General features: G+C 27.7%; 1 protein-coding gene across 2 annotated transcripts; it reads left to right on the plus strand.

The window, feature by feature from the left end:
• The first annotated feature begins 12414 nt into the window (after nucleotides 1-12414).
• LOC107916443 (BTB/POZ domain and ankyrin repeat-containing protein NPR1) lies at nucleotides 12415-16023 on the plus strand. Of its 2 annotated transcripts, XM_016845737.2 has the most exons (4): nucleotides 12415-13736; nucleotides 14003-14756; nucleotides 15142-15339; nucleotides 15545-16023. In XM_016845737.2, the coding sequence occupies exons 1-4, from the start codon at nucleotides 13188-13190 to the stop codon at nucleotides 15805-15807; spliced, it is 1764 nt and encodes a 587-aa protein (XP_016701226.1). In that variant the 5' UTR covers nucleotides 12415-13187; the 3' UTR covers nucleotides 15808-16023. The 2 variants fall into 2 exon arrangements, with proteins under 2 accessions (XP_016701226.1, XP_016701227.1); XM_016845738.2 differs by lacking the exon at nucleotides 15142-15339 and having other exon boundaries at nucleotides 12474-13736.
• The last annotated feature ends 4178 nt before the right edge of the window (nucleotides 16024-20201 follow it).

The following is a 20201-nucleotide window of genomic DNA, read 5'->3' on the forward strand; positions in this document are numbered from 1 at the left end:
AATAATTTTTAAAATTTAATTAATTGCTAACGTGCAACAAAAATAACAGGCGATAATTTTTCCATCCATTTTGAAGTGATTTGACAAATAATATAAGTTTAATAATTAAAAGAGACGAAAAATTAAATGAAATGTTAAAATGACCTTTTTTATAAAGTTGAAATGTCAAATAAGTCATTATACCTTAATACATTTACAAATTTAGGATGGGTTTGAATGGGCGGTGCATTTACCTACGGTTAGTGTAAAAAACAATAGTGACGGTAATATTAGATACTATAACGTGAGACAAAAAATAAGTTAAACATACCGCACCCTTAGTTGAAAACCGTCTAAATGGGACATACACCATTAAAATTAGACCAAACAAACGAGTTAAAAATATGACAAAGCACATGTAGTCTTTAAAGAAAATTTATTTTGTTGTTTTAGTTCTATCTTCAAGTCATGCACTATCAAATTCAAACATTGAAAATAATATTGTTAAAAGAAACAATCACGGGTCCTAAAACCTAGAGAATATCTTAATTATATAAAAAAATATGCCCAAGTCTCTGTAATTTTAAATTAAAAAATAGAAATTATGTTGTAACATATAAATGGTTAAATTTGGTGGGCATGTTGGTTTGATAGTGGGAAGGACCGATGGAGCACATTGAAAAGACTAAACTTTTTTTTCCCTGATTGTGATTTATGAGGTAGGAAAACCAACTCATAGTCCAAACCTCATGTGGGGAAAATAATAAGAAAAAAGTAAAACTAGGAACGTAAGATGGTGACCTATCAACTTTATGATTCACGAGACAATGGGTATTTTCAAGGATTATTTTGTCGCACCCTTGTTTACGAAGCATCATATGCTGTCCTACGCAACTTTTTTTTAACTATATTGTAAATTATTTTAAATTTTAAAAACAATTATCAATAACATAATTTGGACCGTCAAATGAAATAAGATAATTTCGAAGAATCTTTTTTAACGTTTTGTGGTCTTTCTTTCTCCCTCATTTCACTTCTTCTTCTCTTTGCAACTTTGGTTTTATCTAAGTTTGGTGCTATCTTCACTTAATCATAATCACAATATGTTTATTAAGTGTGTTTAGGACAAACTTATTGTTACAACCATTTCAACGGGTAAACTATTAAAATAATTACTTTTATTTTTCTTATATTTCATTTAATTATTTATTTTTGAAATGTTATGTTTTAGTCATTGGGCGTTAATTGTCATTAACGGTAAGCTGAAGTGACACGTTAAATCATCATTTCAAACGAAAATTTTAGGTTAAATTATACAATTGGTCCCCATATTTTTTCGTTTTGAGCAATTTATTTTTTTTTTTTTATGTTAAAAGAGATGGAGAAGAAGAAAATAGAAGGAGAAGTAGAAGAGAAAGAACCAAAAAAAAAAGGAAAAGTTAAAAGAACATAAAAGAAAAAAGATAAATTGCTCAAAATGAAAAAAATATGGGGACCAATTATATAATTTAACCTAAAATCTTTGTTTGAAATAATGATTTAACGTGACACGTCAACTTATTATTAACGGCAACTAATGGCTCAATGACTAAAATGTCACAACACATTAATGTAAGTGACTAGAACGTAACATTTCAAACATAAATTACTAAAATGTAATCCAAAAAAATAAAAGGTGACTATTTTGGTAATTTACCCGAATTTCAACAATAAGAAATATTACGTGTGTTATATCTACGTTGACAATTTTGTGGTTTTTGGTGAAATTTTGCTCCATTTATGCATTGTTCTAAAAAAATGTAACAAATTAAAATGAAAAAATCTAATAAAAAAATAATTGTACGTAGTACAAACTTTTTGCAATTATTTTGCTACTTTGAGTACTATATATTAAACAAAATGCCAGCTAAAATTTAGTCCTTAGCTGCAAAATTTCATATTTCATCGGGGCAGCATTGGCCTTATTATTCACAATAATTTTCATGTTTGTTCGTTTGCAAATGCAATTACAATCAAGGTAGCCTGTATTTTTGGTGGGGATATCGTTATTGGTATTTACTCGTATTAATATGTTTTAGATTTATTAATATTTTTAATAATTTTTACATATATATTTATAATTTTATATACAAATATATTTTAATTACATTTATATATCTATATTTATATGTAAATATAAATTTTAAATTTATTTATTAGATTTCAATAACTTAATTTAATAGTTATGTTTTAATTTTAAATGTAATTATAGATTAATTAAAATGGTAAAGAACAAAATTTTAAAAATCAAATTTTATACCAACTTGTTCACATTTATATGCATCGATGTAAGTTGGTATTGATCGAAACTAGAGGTGTTCATGGACTTCATCTGAAAATGTAGACGAAGAAATAAATATTCCTGAACTAATGGATACTGAACCAACAGATTCTCGTAGAAAAAGAAAAATAGAGTCAAATAGTCAAACAGATGATTATCTTAGGTCTTTAAACAAAAATCTTAAAATTGATAATGATACTATAAGAATTTTTGGTAATAACATCGAAAATATTGCAACCACTGAAGTAAAACCTGAATATCCAGGAGAAATTTCTAATCAACCTATTCAACAAAGAATAAATGATTTAAATAAAAGAAATGTGGCCCAAGGAGGAATTTATTTAGATTTGACTAATACTCCTATTTCAAACTATGAAAAAATTATAGATGATTGGGCACAGTCAATGACTATTGTTGTAAACAACAACACATGGTCAAAATAAAAAATTTTAAATTACTTTGTTGGAACATTTCAAGGAGATGTTCTACAATTTCTCAGACGATGGGAAGAATCTGAGAAAGGTAAAGAACAAAAGGGGCAATTAATCAACCAGATAGGGACCCTAAGGATCTTTTAAAAGGATTAACCTTAATTCTAAAAACAGAATTTTGTGGATATTATGATAAAAAGGATCAAGATAGCACATCTAGTTATATCCTTTCTAAGATTAAATTATGTGATATTTGAAAAATGCTAAAACTTGGGCCTAGCCCAATTCGCCCATATTAAAAAAATTTATATAAAAAATTTTAAAAAATATAATACATCAAAAATACTAAAAATATTAAAATAAATGTTGCCCAACAAATTGTAAAATAAATTTTTAAAAAAATCTTTATACTTGAATAATATTAAGATAGGCCCAACTTAACAAGTAAATTGCCTTTAAAATAGTAGCAAAATTAATAATAAAACAAGAACAATAATATTAAAATAGTAGCAACATAATAATGAAATGGTAGCAAAATAATAGAAAAACAAACAGATTTTTTTTGCAAATTTGGGCCGGATCGGGTCTAGGCCAAAAAACCTTACCAGAGGCCTGGCCTAAAATGGGTCTTATTTTTTGTCCAATCACATTTTTAAGCCTATATTTTTATTCAAATTTTCTCACTTTTCAAATAGACCTTCGAGTCAAACCGAATGACTCAATCTATAAACAGATCTAATCAAAATGTACCAAAACAAATCGGAATGATAAAAACATACTAAAATTTTGATCAAACTATATAAGTTTAAGACCTGAATAAAATTAGTAGCAGTAGGATATCGTCAACATGCTTATGATCTATGTTTTACGTTTGTATAATAAATTCTTTAATAAAATAAGTCAAATTTTATTCTATTTGAATTTTTTATGCCTTTTCCTTACGGCTGCTAAATCGTACTTTCCTAGAAAAAACAATTAAAAATACACTTTTTAAATCAAATATAAGTTAAAATATGTAATAAGCTTTTTTTTATAAATTTATAATTTAGTCTTTGTACTTTTAATTTTTAGAAATTTATCCTTTTTATTTTTCAGATTTCAAAATTCAGATTCAACTATTAACATTGATAAGATTATTTTGTTAAATTAAAGTTTATTATAATATCATTTTTTTACTTACATTGCTACCAAGTAAGGTTTTTTTTTTTCAAAATGTCACGCCAAAATTTTAACTAAAAAAATTAACAGTGTTAACAATTGAACTTAAATTTTAAAATCTAAAAAGTTGAGAGACTAAATTTCTAAAAATAAAAGTACAGACTAATTTTCAAATTTGTGAAGAGTACAAAGATGAATAACATATTTTAACCTGAATATATGTAAATTATTAAAAATGCCTCAATTTCTTGAATTTTGTCTACAGGCGAATCTAGGGGGCTGACAAGCCTGACCCTCCTAAAATGAAAAAAAATTTACTTTGGCTATTTTAAAATTTTTAAAATTTTAAATTAATAAAGGTAAAATTACACTAGCCCCTCTAAAAATGATAAAATTTTAATTTAATCTTTTAAAAATTACATTTTTACTATAATAAAAAATACAATTTAATTTCAACCCCTAAACCACTGTTCTAACATTTCCCCTGATTTTATATCTGTTTTCTTTCGAATTTGGGGTAGCTATGATTGCTAAATGCTAACCCAGTAATGTCCTGCTTTTCTTTCCTATTCATTTTTAAGGAAAATGTAGAACAATCCAACACATTAAAAGGGTTTATTTCAATTAAGGTTTTCTTTTTCCTTTTCATTTTTTGGTAAATCATGAAATCATATGATTGCAACCCCACATTTCCAAAGAGGGGAAAAAAGAGGTAAAATAAGTAATTTCATCTCCATTTTGATCAATACATGGAATCTGTCCATGGCTTCCACAGATAGATAGGTAATAATTAATTTCCTCTAATGAATTATATATTTTTAAAGAAGAAGAATAATTTCACATGTTATATTTTTTTTTGGGTATGTTTAGACCGTACAAAGTAATTGAATGTAAATATAATTATTTGAGTAGTAATTAATACATTATATTTACAAAGTTACATAATTTATAATTTAAAAAAAATATTGAGTAGTATAAAAAATTATTAATATGATAAAAGTAATTTTTAAACAAGTAAAAAAAAATTTAAAATCAAATCATTGTATATATCATGTTAGTCTAAACATCATATGTATTTTTTATCTACTTCTTCTAATGCATATTTGTTGGGTTATTTCCTTTTTAATATTTAACATATTCATTATCATCATCTGTTGGGATTTGACTGAATTTATCATCATCTAAATTTAAATATACATAATTAAGATTATTAATATCTCTTTCTTTCATTTGCTCTTCGAAGTATATATTATCTCAATTCCACCTATCATGGAAGTTATAAAATAAGCAACATGCTAGTATGATCCAACCTTGTTTTTTATGCTATACTGAGATAATGTTGTTAATATAGCAAATACTTTTTAGAACAACAAATGTTTTCTCAACCACATTTCGAAGCCTTGAATGTATCAAATTAAAGAGTTCACAAGTTGTCTATAATGCTTGTGTCTAGCACTATTTCCTCAAATGGTATCATACCCAAAAATATAGTGTAAGAAACCATTTTTATTTGCATAATTAGCATAAACATTATCATATTCAGGTTCATAGTCTAAATAGTATATAGTTTTAATTATAAAAACTTAATTTGAAGAAAGACTTATGCTAAGCTATATCACCTTTTATAATACGTAAATTAAAGATAGGTTTGGATGGACGATTTTTGTCTCATGTTATATTCTCTAATCTCACCACCACCACTGTTTTTACACTAACCACAGGTAAACACACCGCCTATCCAAACCCACCCTAAGTAAAAAATAATATAAAATTTATTATATATAACTTTTATAAAAAATTAAAGGGTTTTATAAATTATCCAAAACTTATATAACACTTCTTATAAATAATATTTTTTTCCATAAGTTTAGAAATTTTTTAAGATTTAAATAATTTTTTTTTGTTATAATTTTATAAGATAAACAATTTATTTTTATAATATAATTTTTAGGGTTTATAATAAAATAATTTTTTTACCATAATCATCTCAAATACTTATATGTGTTCATACGTATAACTTTTATAACTTATATAAAAATAACTTTTTTAAAATTAGATTTGAGTGTAACTACTTGTATTTAATAAATTAAAAGGTTTTCCGATTAAGTCTTAACTCGATTGGCATGGACATTGTTGCCAATGCAGGAGAATATGAGTTCGAGTCTGCTGAAGTGTATTATCCTCCTATTTATAAATTGGGGTGGGGTTATGGGTAATTACAGGCATTATGTAAAAAAAAATCAGATGTGATCAGAATTTATAATGAGATTATCAATTAGATGACAAATTTTTGATATATTGGTAATATACTTTTTTATTTCACAAGTAACTTTATAAAATTATTATGTATCTTTTTTAATATTTATTAAGTATTTTATTATACTCTTATAGGACATTTGTCAACCCTAATCTTATTTGTGAAGTTTAAAAACTCTACTGAGAGTATATCAAATATTTTCCCTTAAACATGAGAGAACTGTCAATGGAGTTTTTAGACTCCCCAAGAAAAGTTAAGGGATTAACAAGTGTTCTATAAGAAACGCATAACAATTTTTTTATGACTTGTTGTGGAACAAAAAAAGCGCATTGCCAGTATACCAAATATCAACAATTTTAAAATCCAAAATTTTGAACTCAAATATTAAAAAGAAAAACTTCAAGTCTATTCCTAACGAAGTATCAGTATTGCTGGCAAATGTTGATGCCCTGAGTCTTTGAGTATCCAAATTCAAGTCTTGCAATCATCTTTTATTGGTTTTGTCGAAATATATTCTACCTTCTAACTGCCTATTAAAGGATTTCTGGTTCCACCATACACAATTTCATATGTGAATTTTGTTTATACTTAAATATATATTGATAATTATATTATATTTGTAGTTATAAACTCTAAAATTCATCAGCCCTACTTCAGCCTCCATTTTTCTTTCCATTTTATTTGGAAGATGCTAGGCCCGACCAGGAAGCCCTTTGAATATTGGACCGTACATTACAAAAGTCCATACTTCAGGCCTTAATATTATTGACCAGAGAATTGTGTGAAAACTACAGCTCCTGTATTCAATTAAAGAAGTTGTCTGGGGTGAGTCCCATTCATGTGTCAACTTTGGGTATTATTGGGATCAAGTTGAAGGTTTGTAGGATGCTATGGATTGATTGGTATTATCATAAGTACTTTCCATTGATTATATGAACCCACTAAATATGACAAACATAAGGTCAAATTTCTTTGACAAAGTATGGGATGACAAATTGTTCTCGCGATTGTGCCTAAAATAATAAATAAAATAATTTTAAAAGATATTTTTTATAAAATGTAATTGATTAAAATATTTAAAATAATTAAAGTTAAAAAAATTTTAAATAAATGACTAAAGAAGTTCAGATGTGACATTTTAGTTAAACGGAGGAAATAAAATATTTTCAAAAAATTTAGTGTATAATCGATTAAATACATTGCGTTAGTTAATTATTTAATAAAACTCGTGTTTATAAAGTTTTATAAAAGTTCTATAATATATATAATTATAAAACCTGCATAAATTATTTTTTATTTGTATTAAATTTATATTAAATAATTAAAATAATAAAATAAAAAAATATATATTTTAGACTCCACGAGTAAGGTTAGAGAGTTGACAAGTGTACTATAAGAGCATAATAAAATATTAAAAAATAATACATGTCAATTTTTTTAAAATGCATGTGGAATAAAAATACATTACCGGCAGACTGAATACTTGTTTTATATATAAATAGTAAAAATGAATAAGGGATCGGATTCGATCCAATTCGAACCACAACTTTCTTTTAACCTTTAAAAATAAAAAGTCAAAGAAAAATCAACTGAAATAATTAACTTATACAATATCAATATATAAAAAGAAAGAAAGTAAATAATAGACTAAAATAAATCTAAGAACTTCAAAATTTTAATAAAAAAGTACTGTAGATTTTAATTTTAGGGGTGTGAAAGGAATATATTTGAGTTTAATGACTCATTTTCTTTTTCCAATCACAGTTCGGGGCCTGTAGCCACACACATATGTATTTTTATTTGGTTATTTTAATTTTTAAATTTATCAAATAATAATTATATTTTAACGTGTTTTTAAATTTATTAAATTTTGTTGTTTTTAAATTAGAACATGGTAAATTTATTATCATATGTATGTATCATGTTAGTTTATTATTTTCATATATTATTTAAAAATAATTTAATTGTTGTTATTTACGTAAAGATTAAAATTTAAAAATTTAAAAAATATAGGAATTAAGAATTATTCAATTAGAGAATAAAGACTAAACTACAACGTTACATATAAATAAAGATTATTAGCCAAATAACCAAATGATTTTTTTTTGCCAATAAAATATATTCATAAAATGATTGGAAAAACACAAAACATCACCGTATCAACAGAGTAGAACGCCACAGAAACAACAGAGAAAGAGAAGCCTAACAAAGATAAATGAGCAGACATAAAATCAACTCTACAGAGTGAGGCCAAACCCAAAATTATGCAATAGGTAGAGTTGGCAAGCTGTCTTTGTTCAGGATAAACACCAATGAAGATGGTGGATGATTTATCCAACCAAATGGATTTAATTAGTACCGTTTGGATCAATACTAAAATTTTGAATTTCGAAAAATATAAAAAATTAAAATTAATACGATTTCCTATACCACTTATTTTTCGGGGTATATTTATGCACTTGCTCATGAGCATGGTTTAAATAAATCAATGATTTTTTTTAAATCAAGGTTATGGTAATAAATTCAGTTCACTAATTGTGAAACATTTAATTCTTCGAATGGATCAACAGAATCATATTAGTTTTGCTAACGATTCCAACCAAAATCTGGTTATTGGACACAACAATAATTTGTATTCTCAAATGATAGTGGCAGGATTTGCAGTCATTGAGGAAATTCCATTTTCCTTACGATTAATATCCTACTCACAATGGGCAGAAACCGCAAAATCTCATAATTTACAATCAATTCATTCAATATTTCCTGTTTTAGAGGACAAATTCTCACATTTTAATTATGTGTTAGAGACACTAATATCTCATCCCATCCATTCAAGCCCTTCGCTACTGGGTAAAAGATGCTTCTTCTTTGCATTTATTACAGTTCTCTCTCTACGAGTATTGTAATTTGAAAAGTTTTATTACTCCAAAGAAATCTATTTCGATTTTTAATCCAAGATTATTCTTGTTCCTGTATAATTCTCATACACATGAATACAAATCCATTTTCCTTTTTCTCCGTAATCAATCTAAGTTTTTATTTGTTTTTTTGAATAATTTTATTATAGGTTCTGATCATATATATATTTTTACACAATACTTATAACCATCCATAGTCTCTCCTCAAGCCATAAATGTGTTTCAATGTACTCGAACCCACATTCTCCTGCATAAATAACAATACTTATATCAATTAAACTATGACTCAATCAACTCATGTGATGTGATGTGATGTTTTAATTTGATTTATTTTCCTTTAATTTTTATAAATTTATAAATGGAAACGTAAAGGTGGAACCAATTCCACCTCATCCAATCCTTACATGTCATATCTCAAATGTGAACGCAAATTCAACAAATTGATTGGATTTTTACTTTGTCGATGCTACTGCGAAAGGAAGGGTCTTGAAATTGAAAGTAACCAAACTTGAATATTGTGAGTCTTTCTCTCTCTGCCGACTGACCGATTGCATGCACATTATTCACGTTTATTATTAACTTAGTAAAATACGTTGGTACATTTTTGCAAATAATTTATATGCCCTTTAGAAAAACAAAGGGTTACGCCATTTTTGTCTATATATACACCTAATCTATTTTATTAGTAGTACACATTTTTTAAATGTGACGATATTTTTTTTGTATAAATTAGATTAAATTATTTTAAAATAAAATAATAATTCTATGACTCAACTTTAGTACCCATAAATTTTATTTAATGAAAAATACGCCTAAAGTTGATCGTTAAATTATCCATGCAATGAATAGATTAGTTTTAATTATTTAATATATGTTTGCATAAAAAATTATTTAATTAATAATTAATAAATTAAAATAAAGACTAAAACCATATTTTCTTATATTTTGAATTATTGCAAAAAAAATTAATATGACAAAAAGTATTATGATATTATATATTACATAATAATTCAAATCTAAATATTGTAAAATATTTAAAATATTAACTAATATTAAAAATTAAAATGTTAAATGAAAAAAAATATTTATTTTAGAAAACCTTAATAATTTGTATATAATATAAAACCAGTTTTATTTGGGAGTCATTGAAATTAATAGGAGTAATTTGGTTATTTTAAAATGTTAATAGGAGAAATTTAGGTGTTTTGAAAAACAAATTTAATTCAAATTTTAATTCAATAAATGCTTTTATTGAGATTAAATATAGGTAATTTAATTTTAATTAATTATTAGGTGTTTTTTTAATTAGATTTTCAGTTCAATAAATACTTTTATTGAGATTTTTTTTTTCAATAACTTTTATTGAGATTAAATATCGGCAGTTTGGGCAAAATAAAAATATAATTAATTATGATTTGTTAATTTTATTATTTATTTATTATTTTTAATCTATTTTCTATCTATGTAAGGTATAAAATTGGTTCCTAAAAGTTTATAAAAAACAATTAAGCCCCTGCTTTTTTTTTTTTTGTACTCAATTAGATATTTAAACTTTCAAAATATATAAAAAAAAGTCCTCAAACTTTTCAAAAAAAGCAATTAAGCTACTGTATTTTTTTTGCACTCAATTGAGTACTTGAACCAACCTTTCAGTTAAAGCCACCACATATCACAACCATAGCGTGACATGTGGCAAAAAATAATAAAAATAAAAAGCAATAAAAGTTATAAAAATAATTAAATTTTAATAAAAATATTTAAAAATTATAAGAAAAAATTATAAAAATCACAAAAAATTGTAAAATTTTATAAAAATCATAAAAATTATAAAATATATAGAAATATAGAAAAAAAATTATAAAATTTTATAAAGTCATAAGAAAATTATAAAAAATGTAAAGAAATATAAAATTTGTAAAAAAATTATAAAAATTATCGTACTAAAAAAACATTTTGTATTTTTTTCTATTTTTTATTGAATTTTATTTTTATCATTTTTCGCCACATGTCACACTGTGCTGTAACACATGATAGCTTTAACTAAAAAAAACTAGGGTTGTTAACTTTAATGGTCAGTAGTTAAAGTTAATCGTTAAAGGATTTTTTTAATGTATTTTATAATTTTTATGATTTTTATAAAATTTTACAATATCTTATAATTTTTTTCTTCTAATTTTTAATAAAATTTTAATATTTCTTTATCATTTCTATTAAAATTTAATATTTTTTATTGATTTTTATTTTTTATAATTTTTTGCCACATGTCACGCCGTGGTTGTGATACGCGGTTGCTTTAACTGAAAAAAAATTAAAGGCATCTAACTTTAATGGTCAACTATTAAAGTTAATGGTCAAATAGTATTTTTGATACATTTTACAGTTCAAATACCTAATTGAGTGCAATAAAAAATTAAGGATTTAATTGCTTTTTTTGAAAAAAAATTTGAGGGCATTTTTAATACATTTTGAAAGTTCGAGTACCCAGTTGAGTGCAAAAAAAAAGGCATGGCCTTAATTGCTTTTTTTGAATAAGTTTGACAACTTTTTTAATGTATTTTGAAAGTTTAAATACCTAATTGAGTGAAAAAAAGAGAGTAAGAACTTAATTACTTTTTTTTGAAATGTTTAAAGGCTTTTTACACCTTTAAACCATAATTTATCTAAATTTAGATAATTTATACTTAATATATCTTATAACTTTTTTCCACACAACCCTTTTTTTTATGATTAAGAATAAAAAAAATAACTTTAAATGTAACACCCCTAACCTTAAACCGTCGACGAAACAAGATTACGGAGTATTATAGGACATGTCGGATAACTTATAACTAATTCACAAATAAATAACATACATAGCGTACTTTAATCAATACATCACCTAGATACATGCAACATTATCAAAAGTTTTTATGATTCACCTTTCAAAAATTTTTCTCGAACAAATCCGAAGTTTTAATTGGCTTTTAAGTAATTTATTAATAAAAGTAAGTAAAATAGAAAAGCTTAAAACTATTTTCCAATACATAAGTTATAGTTTAAGTTTTTAAATTACTTTCAATATTCAAGAGCTTAAAGCTAAACCTTGCTATCACACTCCAAATATCATTTATAAACTTCTTTACTTTTTAAAATTAAAAATTATTTTATTTATTTATTTATTTTAATTCTAAGTTAGGGCCTACATTATGATTAGAAAAAAAATCCAACCCAGTTGACAGTTGGCAAGTAACAGCGAATAAGGAGCCCACAAAACTAATGTCATGGATGACGTCATCGGAACCTAGCCATAATTTACCACGTCACCTTTAGCGTCATCTAAACGACTTCATTTCACCCTCTCAATTCCACAATGACAAGCCAAAAAATATGAAATTTCCTAATAATCGTCATTTTCCGGACGGACGTGGGGACTATTTTTCTTTTTTCTTTTATTTATTATTTTCTGCATTTTTCTTAATTACTTTTTTACCCTTCTCTTTCAAGTTTTTGATTTTCTTCATCAAAAGAACGGGAGAGATCTTTTTGACAGTTCAATTTTTCTTCTGCATCTTTTATAGAGCTAATTAGGTGAAAATTAATGGGTTTTCTTTCTTTTAGGATCTGATTCCTGATCTTCTTTTAAAAACTTTTCCTTTCTTCTGGTCTTTTTTTTTTCCCACTTATCATGTCAATTGAAACGTTTGGAAATTCAAGCAAGTTTGTATTTTTATGCTTTCATTATAATTGTTTTCCGCCATGTATTTTAATAAAATTTACTCTTTAAAAAAATTCAAATTGGGATTTTCTGTTTCATCTCATTGTTGCATAAAATTATTGTGATGATATCAGTATAGATTTTTTTTTCTGTTCAAATGATTCGGTTTTGAGTATTATTTGTCTGAAAACTTATTTTCTGAGAAGGAAAAAAAAAACCAAAACTATATAGGAATAATTGCTAGTTTTGATACTTTTGTTTAACAACACTATTTCGGATTTGTACACAGTTTTCTTTTACATTTAGGTTCGAGATTTAGTTTTCCTTTATGTTTTTTTTCTGTTGGCTCAATAGCAATAAAAGGTTGGATTTTTGGGACCAGAGTTTGGATCTTTCTTGTTCATGAATTAAGCTTTTGTTCAAGATTTTAATGGCTTATTTGTCTGAGCCATCATCTTCTTTGAGTTTCAGTTCATCTTCTCATCTATCTAATGGCTCAATCACTCACAATATACCCCCTTTTTCTGTTCCTGAAACTGGGGCTAACCTTGAAGCTTTAAGTTTGACCAAGCTCAGCTCTAGTTTGGAGCAACTAATTGTTGAAAATTGTCCTGTTTTTAGTGATGCTGATATAGTTGTTGAAGGTGTTGCTGTTGGTGTTCATAGATGTATTTTAGCTGTTAGGAGTAAGTTTTTCAATGAGGTTTTTAAGGATGGATCTGGGTCTTCTGAGAAAGATGGAAAGCCAAGTTATAACATGTCTGAGTTGTTGCCTTATGGCAAGATTGGACTTGAAGCTTTCCAGGTGTTCTTGAGTTATTTGTATACTGGAAAGCTCAAGCCTTCTCCTATGGAGGTTTCAACTTGTGTTGATAATGTTTGTGCTCATGATGCTTGTCGACCCGCCATAAGTTTCGCCGTGGAGTTGATGTATGCATCATCCATATTTCAAATACCGGAGCTTGTTCCTCTTTTTCAGGTAGAAAATCATGCAGATTTGATTTTTTAGCAACTTTGTTTACTTGTCAAGGGCATCAATTTTAAGTGTTGACTTGTGATTATCATAGTAATAGTTTATATATATATATATATGTAAATGCATTGAATGTGTACTCAGTGTAAGCTTACATGGATACCTTTGATATGTAATAGAAACCATTATGTTGATATGGTAATTAAACAACATTGTTAGCTCGACTAGAACAAGAGAATGCCTACTGATTTCATTTTTGTATATATTTGCAGCGGCGGCTTCTTAACTTCGTTGAGAAGGCTCTCCTAGAGGATATCATCCCAATCCTCGTGGTTGCTTTCCACTGTCAATGCAGTCAACTAGTTTCTCAATGTGTTGATAGAGTAGCAAGGTCGGATCTTGATAGCATCTGTATCGAGAAAGAGCTTCCTTATGAAGTTACGGAGAGTATTCGGTTGCTTCGCCGCAAGTCTCCCTCTGATGGTGAAGGCAATGAGGCAGTGGTTGATCCTTTGCGAGAGAAAAGAATTCGGAGAATACATAAAGCATTGGATTCTGATGATGTCGAACTTGTTAAATTACTTTTAACTGAGTCTGACATAACTTTGGATGATGCTACTGCACTCCATTATGCTGCAGCATATTGTGACCCCAAAGTTGTCTCTGAGGTACTTGGCCTGCGTCTGGCTGATGTCAATCTGCGGAATTCTCGTGGTTACACAGTTCTTCACATAGCTGCAATGCGAAAAGAACCATCGGTGATAATGGCACTTCTAGCAAAAGGGGCATCTGCTTCAACACTAACATTGGATGGACAAAGTGCTGTTAACATCTGCCGGAGGTTGACAAGACCAAAGGATTATCATGCCAAGACAGAGCAAGGGAAGGAAACGAATAAAGACCGGATATGCATTGATATTTTAGAGAGGGAAATGAGGAGAAATCCAATGGCTGGAGATGTTTCTGTTGCTTCCCATGCATTGTCTGATGATCTGCATATGAGACTTCTGTACCTAGAGAATCGAGGTATTACTTTATTCGGGGATTTCATGTGGCTCTCTCTAAGTGGTTTGTCATATTGCGTTTCCCAGCATTTCATTTATGCTGTAGAACTAGCTGAGATATAAGTTGTATGTCTTGTACTTTGGTCATCCATTTACGATGCCCCAATAAAAGGCTATGTTTCAATCGAAAAAGTATGAATGTGATCAAATACTCGGTAGGCTTCTTTCAGTCGACTTTTAGATAGAGTCAAGCATGTAAATATTCTCTTTATAATCTGGTTTAAGATGTGGTTTTGTTCCTTCGGATTTAACTACTTGCACTTAAAATTGCATTCATTCTGCAAGTGCTCCTATTACGAGTTTGTATTCTGTAGAAGATTAATTATTAGTGGTGTTGTCTATTGCAGTGGCATTGGCAAGGTTACTTTTCCCTAGTGAAGCAAAACTTGCCATTGACATAGCACATGCCGAAACAACCTCCGAGTTAGCTACTGGCTTTCCATCAAAATGTTCAAATGGAAACTTAAGGCAGGTTGATTTGAATGAGACACCCATTATGCAGAAGCAAAGACTTCTTGCTAGGATGCAAGCCCTTATGAAAACAGGTGAGGGATTGCGCTTTAAATATCTTTATATTCAGGTCCATTCATCTCTTCCATGTCATCCTTTCTATTTTTGCATTAGGAGGTTCATTTTTTGTCTATGTCCTGTTCAAGCAAGTAGTTTTTAGTGGCTATTCTCTGTTGGAAATTGATACAAACAAAATTTGCTCGCAACTTCTTAAATCTATTATGTTGGTTTGTTTCACAGTGGAGATGGGTCGGCGCTATTTCCCTCATTGCTCGGAAGTGCTCGATAAGTTCATGGAGGATGACCTTCCTGATTTGTCTTACCTTGAGACAGGCACCCCGGAAGAGCAAAGGATAGAGAGATCACGCTTCAGGGAGCTTAAGGAGGACGTTCAAAGGGCATTTAAGAAGGACAAGGCCGAGTTTAACCGCAACGGTTTGTCTTCATCATCATCGTCATCTTCTTTGAGAGATGGTGGCCCCTACAAGTATAGGAAATTGTGATTATATCAGTAAGGATTTCTTGTGAGTAAAACTTATAACTCTTCTCTGCTTCTGTCTACTACCTGTTGCCAGGGATAACTTGTTTGATAACCTATCCTCTGGTGATAAAGGTAACCAAACTTATACATACACCATTAAAGATCTATAGGAAGTTTATGTTCTTTAGTGACTTAGAGAACTATGATAATAGAAATTTTCAACTGATTCATCTCTTTTAACCTTTGTTTATTTTCTGAACAAGTGGAGCAATATGCACGGTGGAAAATGTTTTTTGACGATCTTATCATTCTAACCAAAAACCAGCGGCCGAAACCATCAACTTTAATGAAAATTCTTGGCATCGTACTTTCATGTGTTTTTATAGCATTAATCTTACTGCAAAGATACGGTTCCAGAACTCTGAATAGATACATAAAAAGAAGAAAGAAAATGTGGAAGTTATGTCTTTGGTTGAAGGTATCAGATACCTGTAAAAGAAGTAGAAAATGTTTCAAAGAAGAAACGTCATGTGGCTTTAAAGGAAGAATTTTTAGCTTAGCATAGCAGGCGAAGCAAAGAGGGAATCCACATTTTAGGTAGTAATTTTAGCCGTTCACTAGGTAATGGGGGTGCCTTTATTCTTCACTTTGATTATGGCCAACTTTACCATTAACATCATAAGGTCATTCCATTCATCCTCTGAGTGGCATTTTTTTTTAAAGATGAATATAGAACAATTCTGGTATTCACCAGTTTCGCTATTTAAAGTTTGAAAGAATAAAAATATAATAAAGTTTGACAAACTTTAAGTTTTTCTCATAAATATTTCTAATAAACAAATTTTCAAAAACTTTTTAAAGTTATTTTCACTATTTTTTATATAAAATATTATTTATATATAATTAAAATTAATTATAAATTAAACAAAAATAGAATTCGATTCAATTTCAAGTAATTAAGATTCTTTAGCATACATTTCATAACCCGTTCAAACATCTCGATATTTAGAATTTTTTTTACTCAAACTCGAGCCATTGCGGCCATTGAGCCAATTTATAGAAAATCTCACCATATCTACATGTTCCAATCTGGCAATCTCCAAGCCCCTTCAGTCAGGCTTTTGAGCAATCCTTTTGATCTTGGGAATTTTTAGTACAATGCTGCTACTACTTTAGCAGATGTTTAGTAGCAAGCTTGGGCCTATGTTTATGTTAGTTGTCAGTCCACAGACCAAACTGTCACAAATCCTTGATTAAATGTCTATGCTCAAGTAGTCAAGTTTCAACCTAAGCCCCAACCAGGTATTTTTTTTAACTAACCCAAAGTTAATTATTTAGCTAATAAAATTTTAACACTGTTGACAAAGGTTAAGGTGGAATCCCATTTTATGTAAAAGATTATGTGGATAATTTTGATCCAAGTAAATTATGTCTAATACTCATCTCAAGCTTTGAGATGAATTCTTCTAAAATTATAATGTTCCCAAGTCCATCTATATTATGGTTCAAATTTTTTTTTTTGAATTATAACAGGAGGATAAAGTCTTAGTAGCAACGCGATTAGCGCGATTTGAACCTAAGCCACATCTAGGGTGGTAAATACTCTGACCATTAGGTTTGAACCTTGGAGACGACATTGTTGGAAGGGGCAGCTACGAACCCCAAACATGACCCATAAAATGGAAATGATGTGTTATTTTAAAATAAAAATAATTACTTGATAGTTATGTAATAAAAAGAATTATGTTGTAGTCAATGATCTCTTTGTCTATTGGCAAAAATATTATGTTATAGGTACGAGAGTTTGAATTTGATATCAAATAATTATTCTATAGATTTTACAAAAAAATTCTCATAATGTTAAACTAAATTTATATTTTTAAATCCGAAAAATTAAAACAGATAAATTAAAATTTTAAAGGAATATGTTTTCATGTAAAAAGTACAATTTAAATTTTGCACTACAAAATCAAATCAAATAATTAAATGATAACTCTGTTAAGGAAAAAAAAGTATTTACTTCTTTTTTATACGAGTATAGCAACATAATTTTTAGTTTTTGTTTTTTGATACAATACTTAGAAGTACCAATAGTCCGTCTCTAGCCCTCAAATAAAAGAATAATATATTTCAGCGCACTCAAACCATGTTCACTTACACCAGCAACAATGTCGATGTTAACTGAACCAAGACTTAATCGGCTAATATGAGATTTAAAAAATTTCAGATTTTTTTTCCTAGTGTTACCATTTTTAGTTGCGTAAACCAATAATAATTAAATATTTTCCATCAAATTAACTAGAAAATTAAAGAATGGAAAAGTGTAGTTGAATACAACTAGTTCATTTAAATTTATTTAATTCTTTGATTAATATATTTATTAATTATCTGTATCTAGCATACACTACACTAGAAGTCTAGAACCCACCAAACCCATGCATCTCATTTACTCAAATCAATTGCTATCACATTATTTTGATATTTTATTAAACTATAAGGATTAAATTCATATTTTTTATAAAATATAGGGATTAATAGTAAAATTTAATCATTAATCAATTACAGAAATTTAAGGGTAAATTATACAAATAGTCACCCAATTATTCTCGCGTTCTTGTTTTCGCAACTCAACTTTAAATTTTTTTTTAATTTAAGTATTAATGTTTGAATTCGTTTATGTTTTGGTCACCCACGGTTAAATTGATAACGAAAGCTTTTTTCTAATTTGTATATTAACACATTTAGTCATCAATACTTACTTATTCTATTAATTTGATCCTAATTCTAAATAACTCAATAAATCTAAACATTCACATTTACAAATTCTATCTATTTGATCATCAAATTTCCCAATCAAAGCTTTCGGCTTTTAAAACTCCCTAATAGTTCAATAGATGTGGAATGCCTCTGTTTTAAAAGCTGAAAGCTTTGGTTAGGAAGCTTGGTGATCAAATTGATAAAATTTGAAAATATGAAGGGTTTAAATTTATTGAATTACTTAAAATCAGGATATGTAAGTATCGAGGACTAAACATGTCATTATATTTAGAAAAAGACTTTCAGTTGTCAAAATAACGGCAAGTGACAAGAACAGAAACGAATTCAAACATTAGTGCTTAAATTGAAAATTTTTAAAGTTGAGTGACCAAAACAGGAACACTGCATAATTGGGTGACCTTTTGTATAGTTTACCCAAATTTTAATTTGGTGAAATTTGGTTATCATAGTTTCTTTTTGTAATTATATAATCCTTGAAAGCATAAAAGGATTGGATTGAAATAAGCTAATAAAAACAGGTAGTAGTTTAAAAAAGTAAAAGAAAAAAATTGAAGAACATGGGGGTGTTGGTTGGAATTTCATGCACGTCTTGTTTTAATTTATTATTAAAATTTATCGAATCACATAACACTATTTTATTAAAAGCAGATCATATTCGCTTATTATTTTATTGCACATTTATTTATACTATTAAATTTTTAATTGAGTTAACATCCAAAAGTTAATTATAGTAGAATCTCGATATTTAGTTTATTGGTCATGAGTATTTATCTCATAATTTAATTTATGAGTTCAAGTAATAGAGATTGTTTGTTTGTAGTGTGTGTCGTAATAATCTATTTCCGTAAAAAATATATGAATTGTAAAAAAGAAAAAACCCTACTCTTAATGTTACTAAACTATTAGGAAGTTTATATTCTGATCATTCAACTTTAAAATGTTACAAAATGGTCAATTAACTATTTGAAAGTTTGCATTTAAGTTATTGGGCTGTTGTATAACCTTTTCTGTTTACACCGGTTGCACTAATCCGAAGCTCTTATTCTCCTTTTCTTCTATAATTTTTTTTCCATGAAATAGCCTTGAACATCGTGAATCTATGAACAAAAATTCAAATAACTTTCTTATTTGATCTCGAACACCGACCGTCAAATCGACTTTGATTTAAAGTATATTCTTATATTCGTCGATGAATACTAATCCACTATTCCATTCGTTAAATCGTCGCTTGGAGTTTACTAACCAGACTTTAAAAAGAAAAAAAAAACTTAACAATTAAAAGACTCAAATAAAAATTCTCGAATAATTCGGTGACTATTTTGTAATTTTTTTAAGTGACCAAAACATAAAATTACTGATAGTTTAATGATCTTACATGTAGTTTTATCTAAAAAAATCTATACTGATTTAATTTTAACAAATTACATAATTTTCGCATAAACTTTTTTTGATATATTATAACATAATATTAAATATAAACAAATCCTTGCATTTTCGAGGAAAGAATTGCTAAAATATAAAACGATGTTCATTCATGCCAAAAGCACAACGAAAGCCAAGGCTAAGGGAATGCTAATAGGGCGGATAAGGGGAAGGCCAGTGCCAGATAGCCAAATTAATTATTGAAAATTATTATTA

The sequence above is a fragment of the Gossypium hirsutum genome, chromosome D10 (assembly GCF_007990345.1).
Source record: "Gossypium hirsutum isolate 1008001.06 chromosome D10, Gossypium_hirsutum_v2.1, whole genome shotgun sequence".
Taxonomy (NCBI): Eukaryota; Viridiplantae; Streptophyta; class Magnoliopsida; order Malvales; family Malvaceae; genus Gossypium; species Gossypium hirsutum.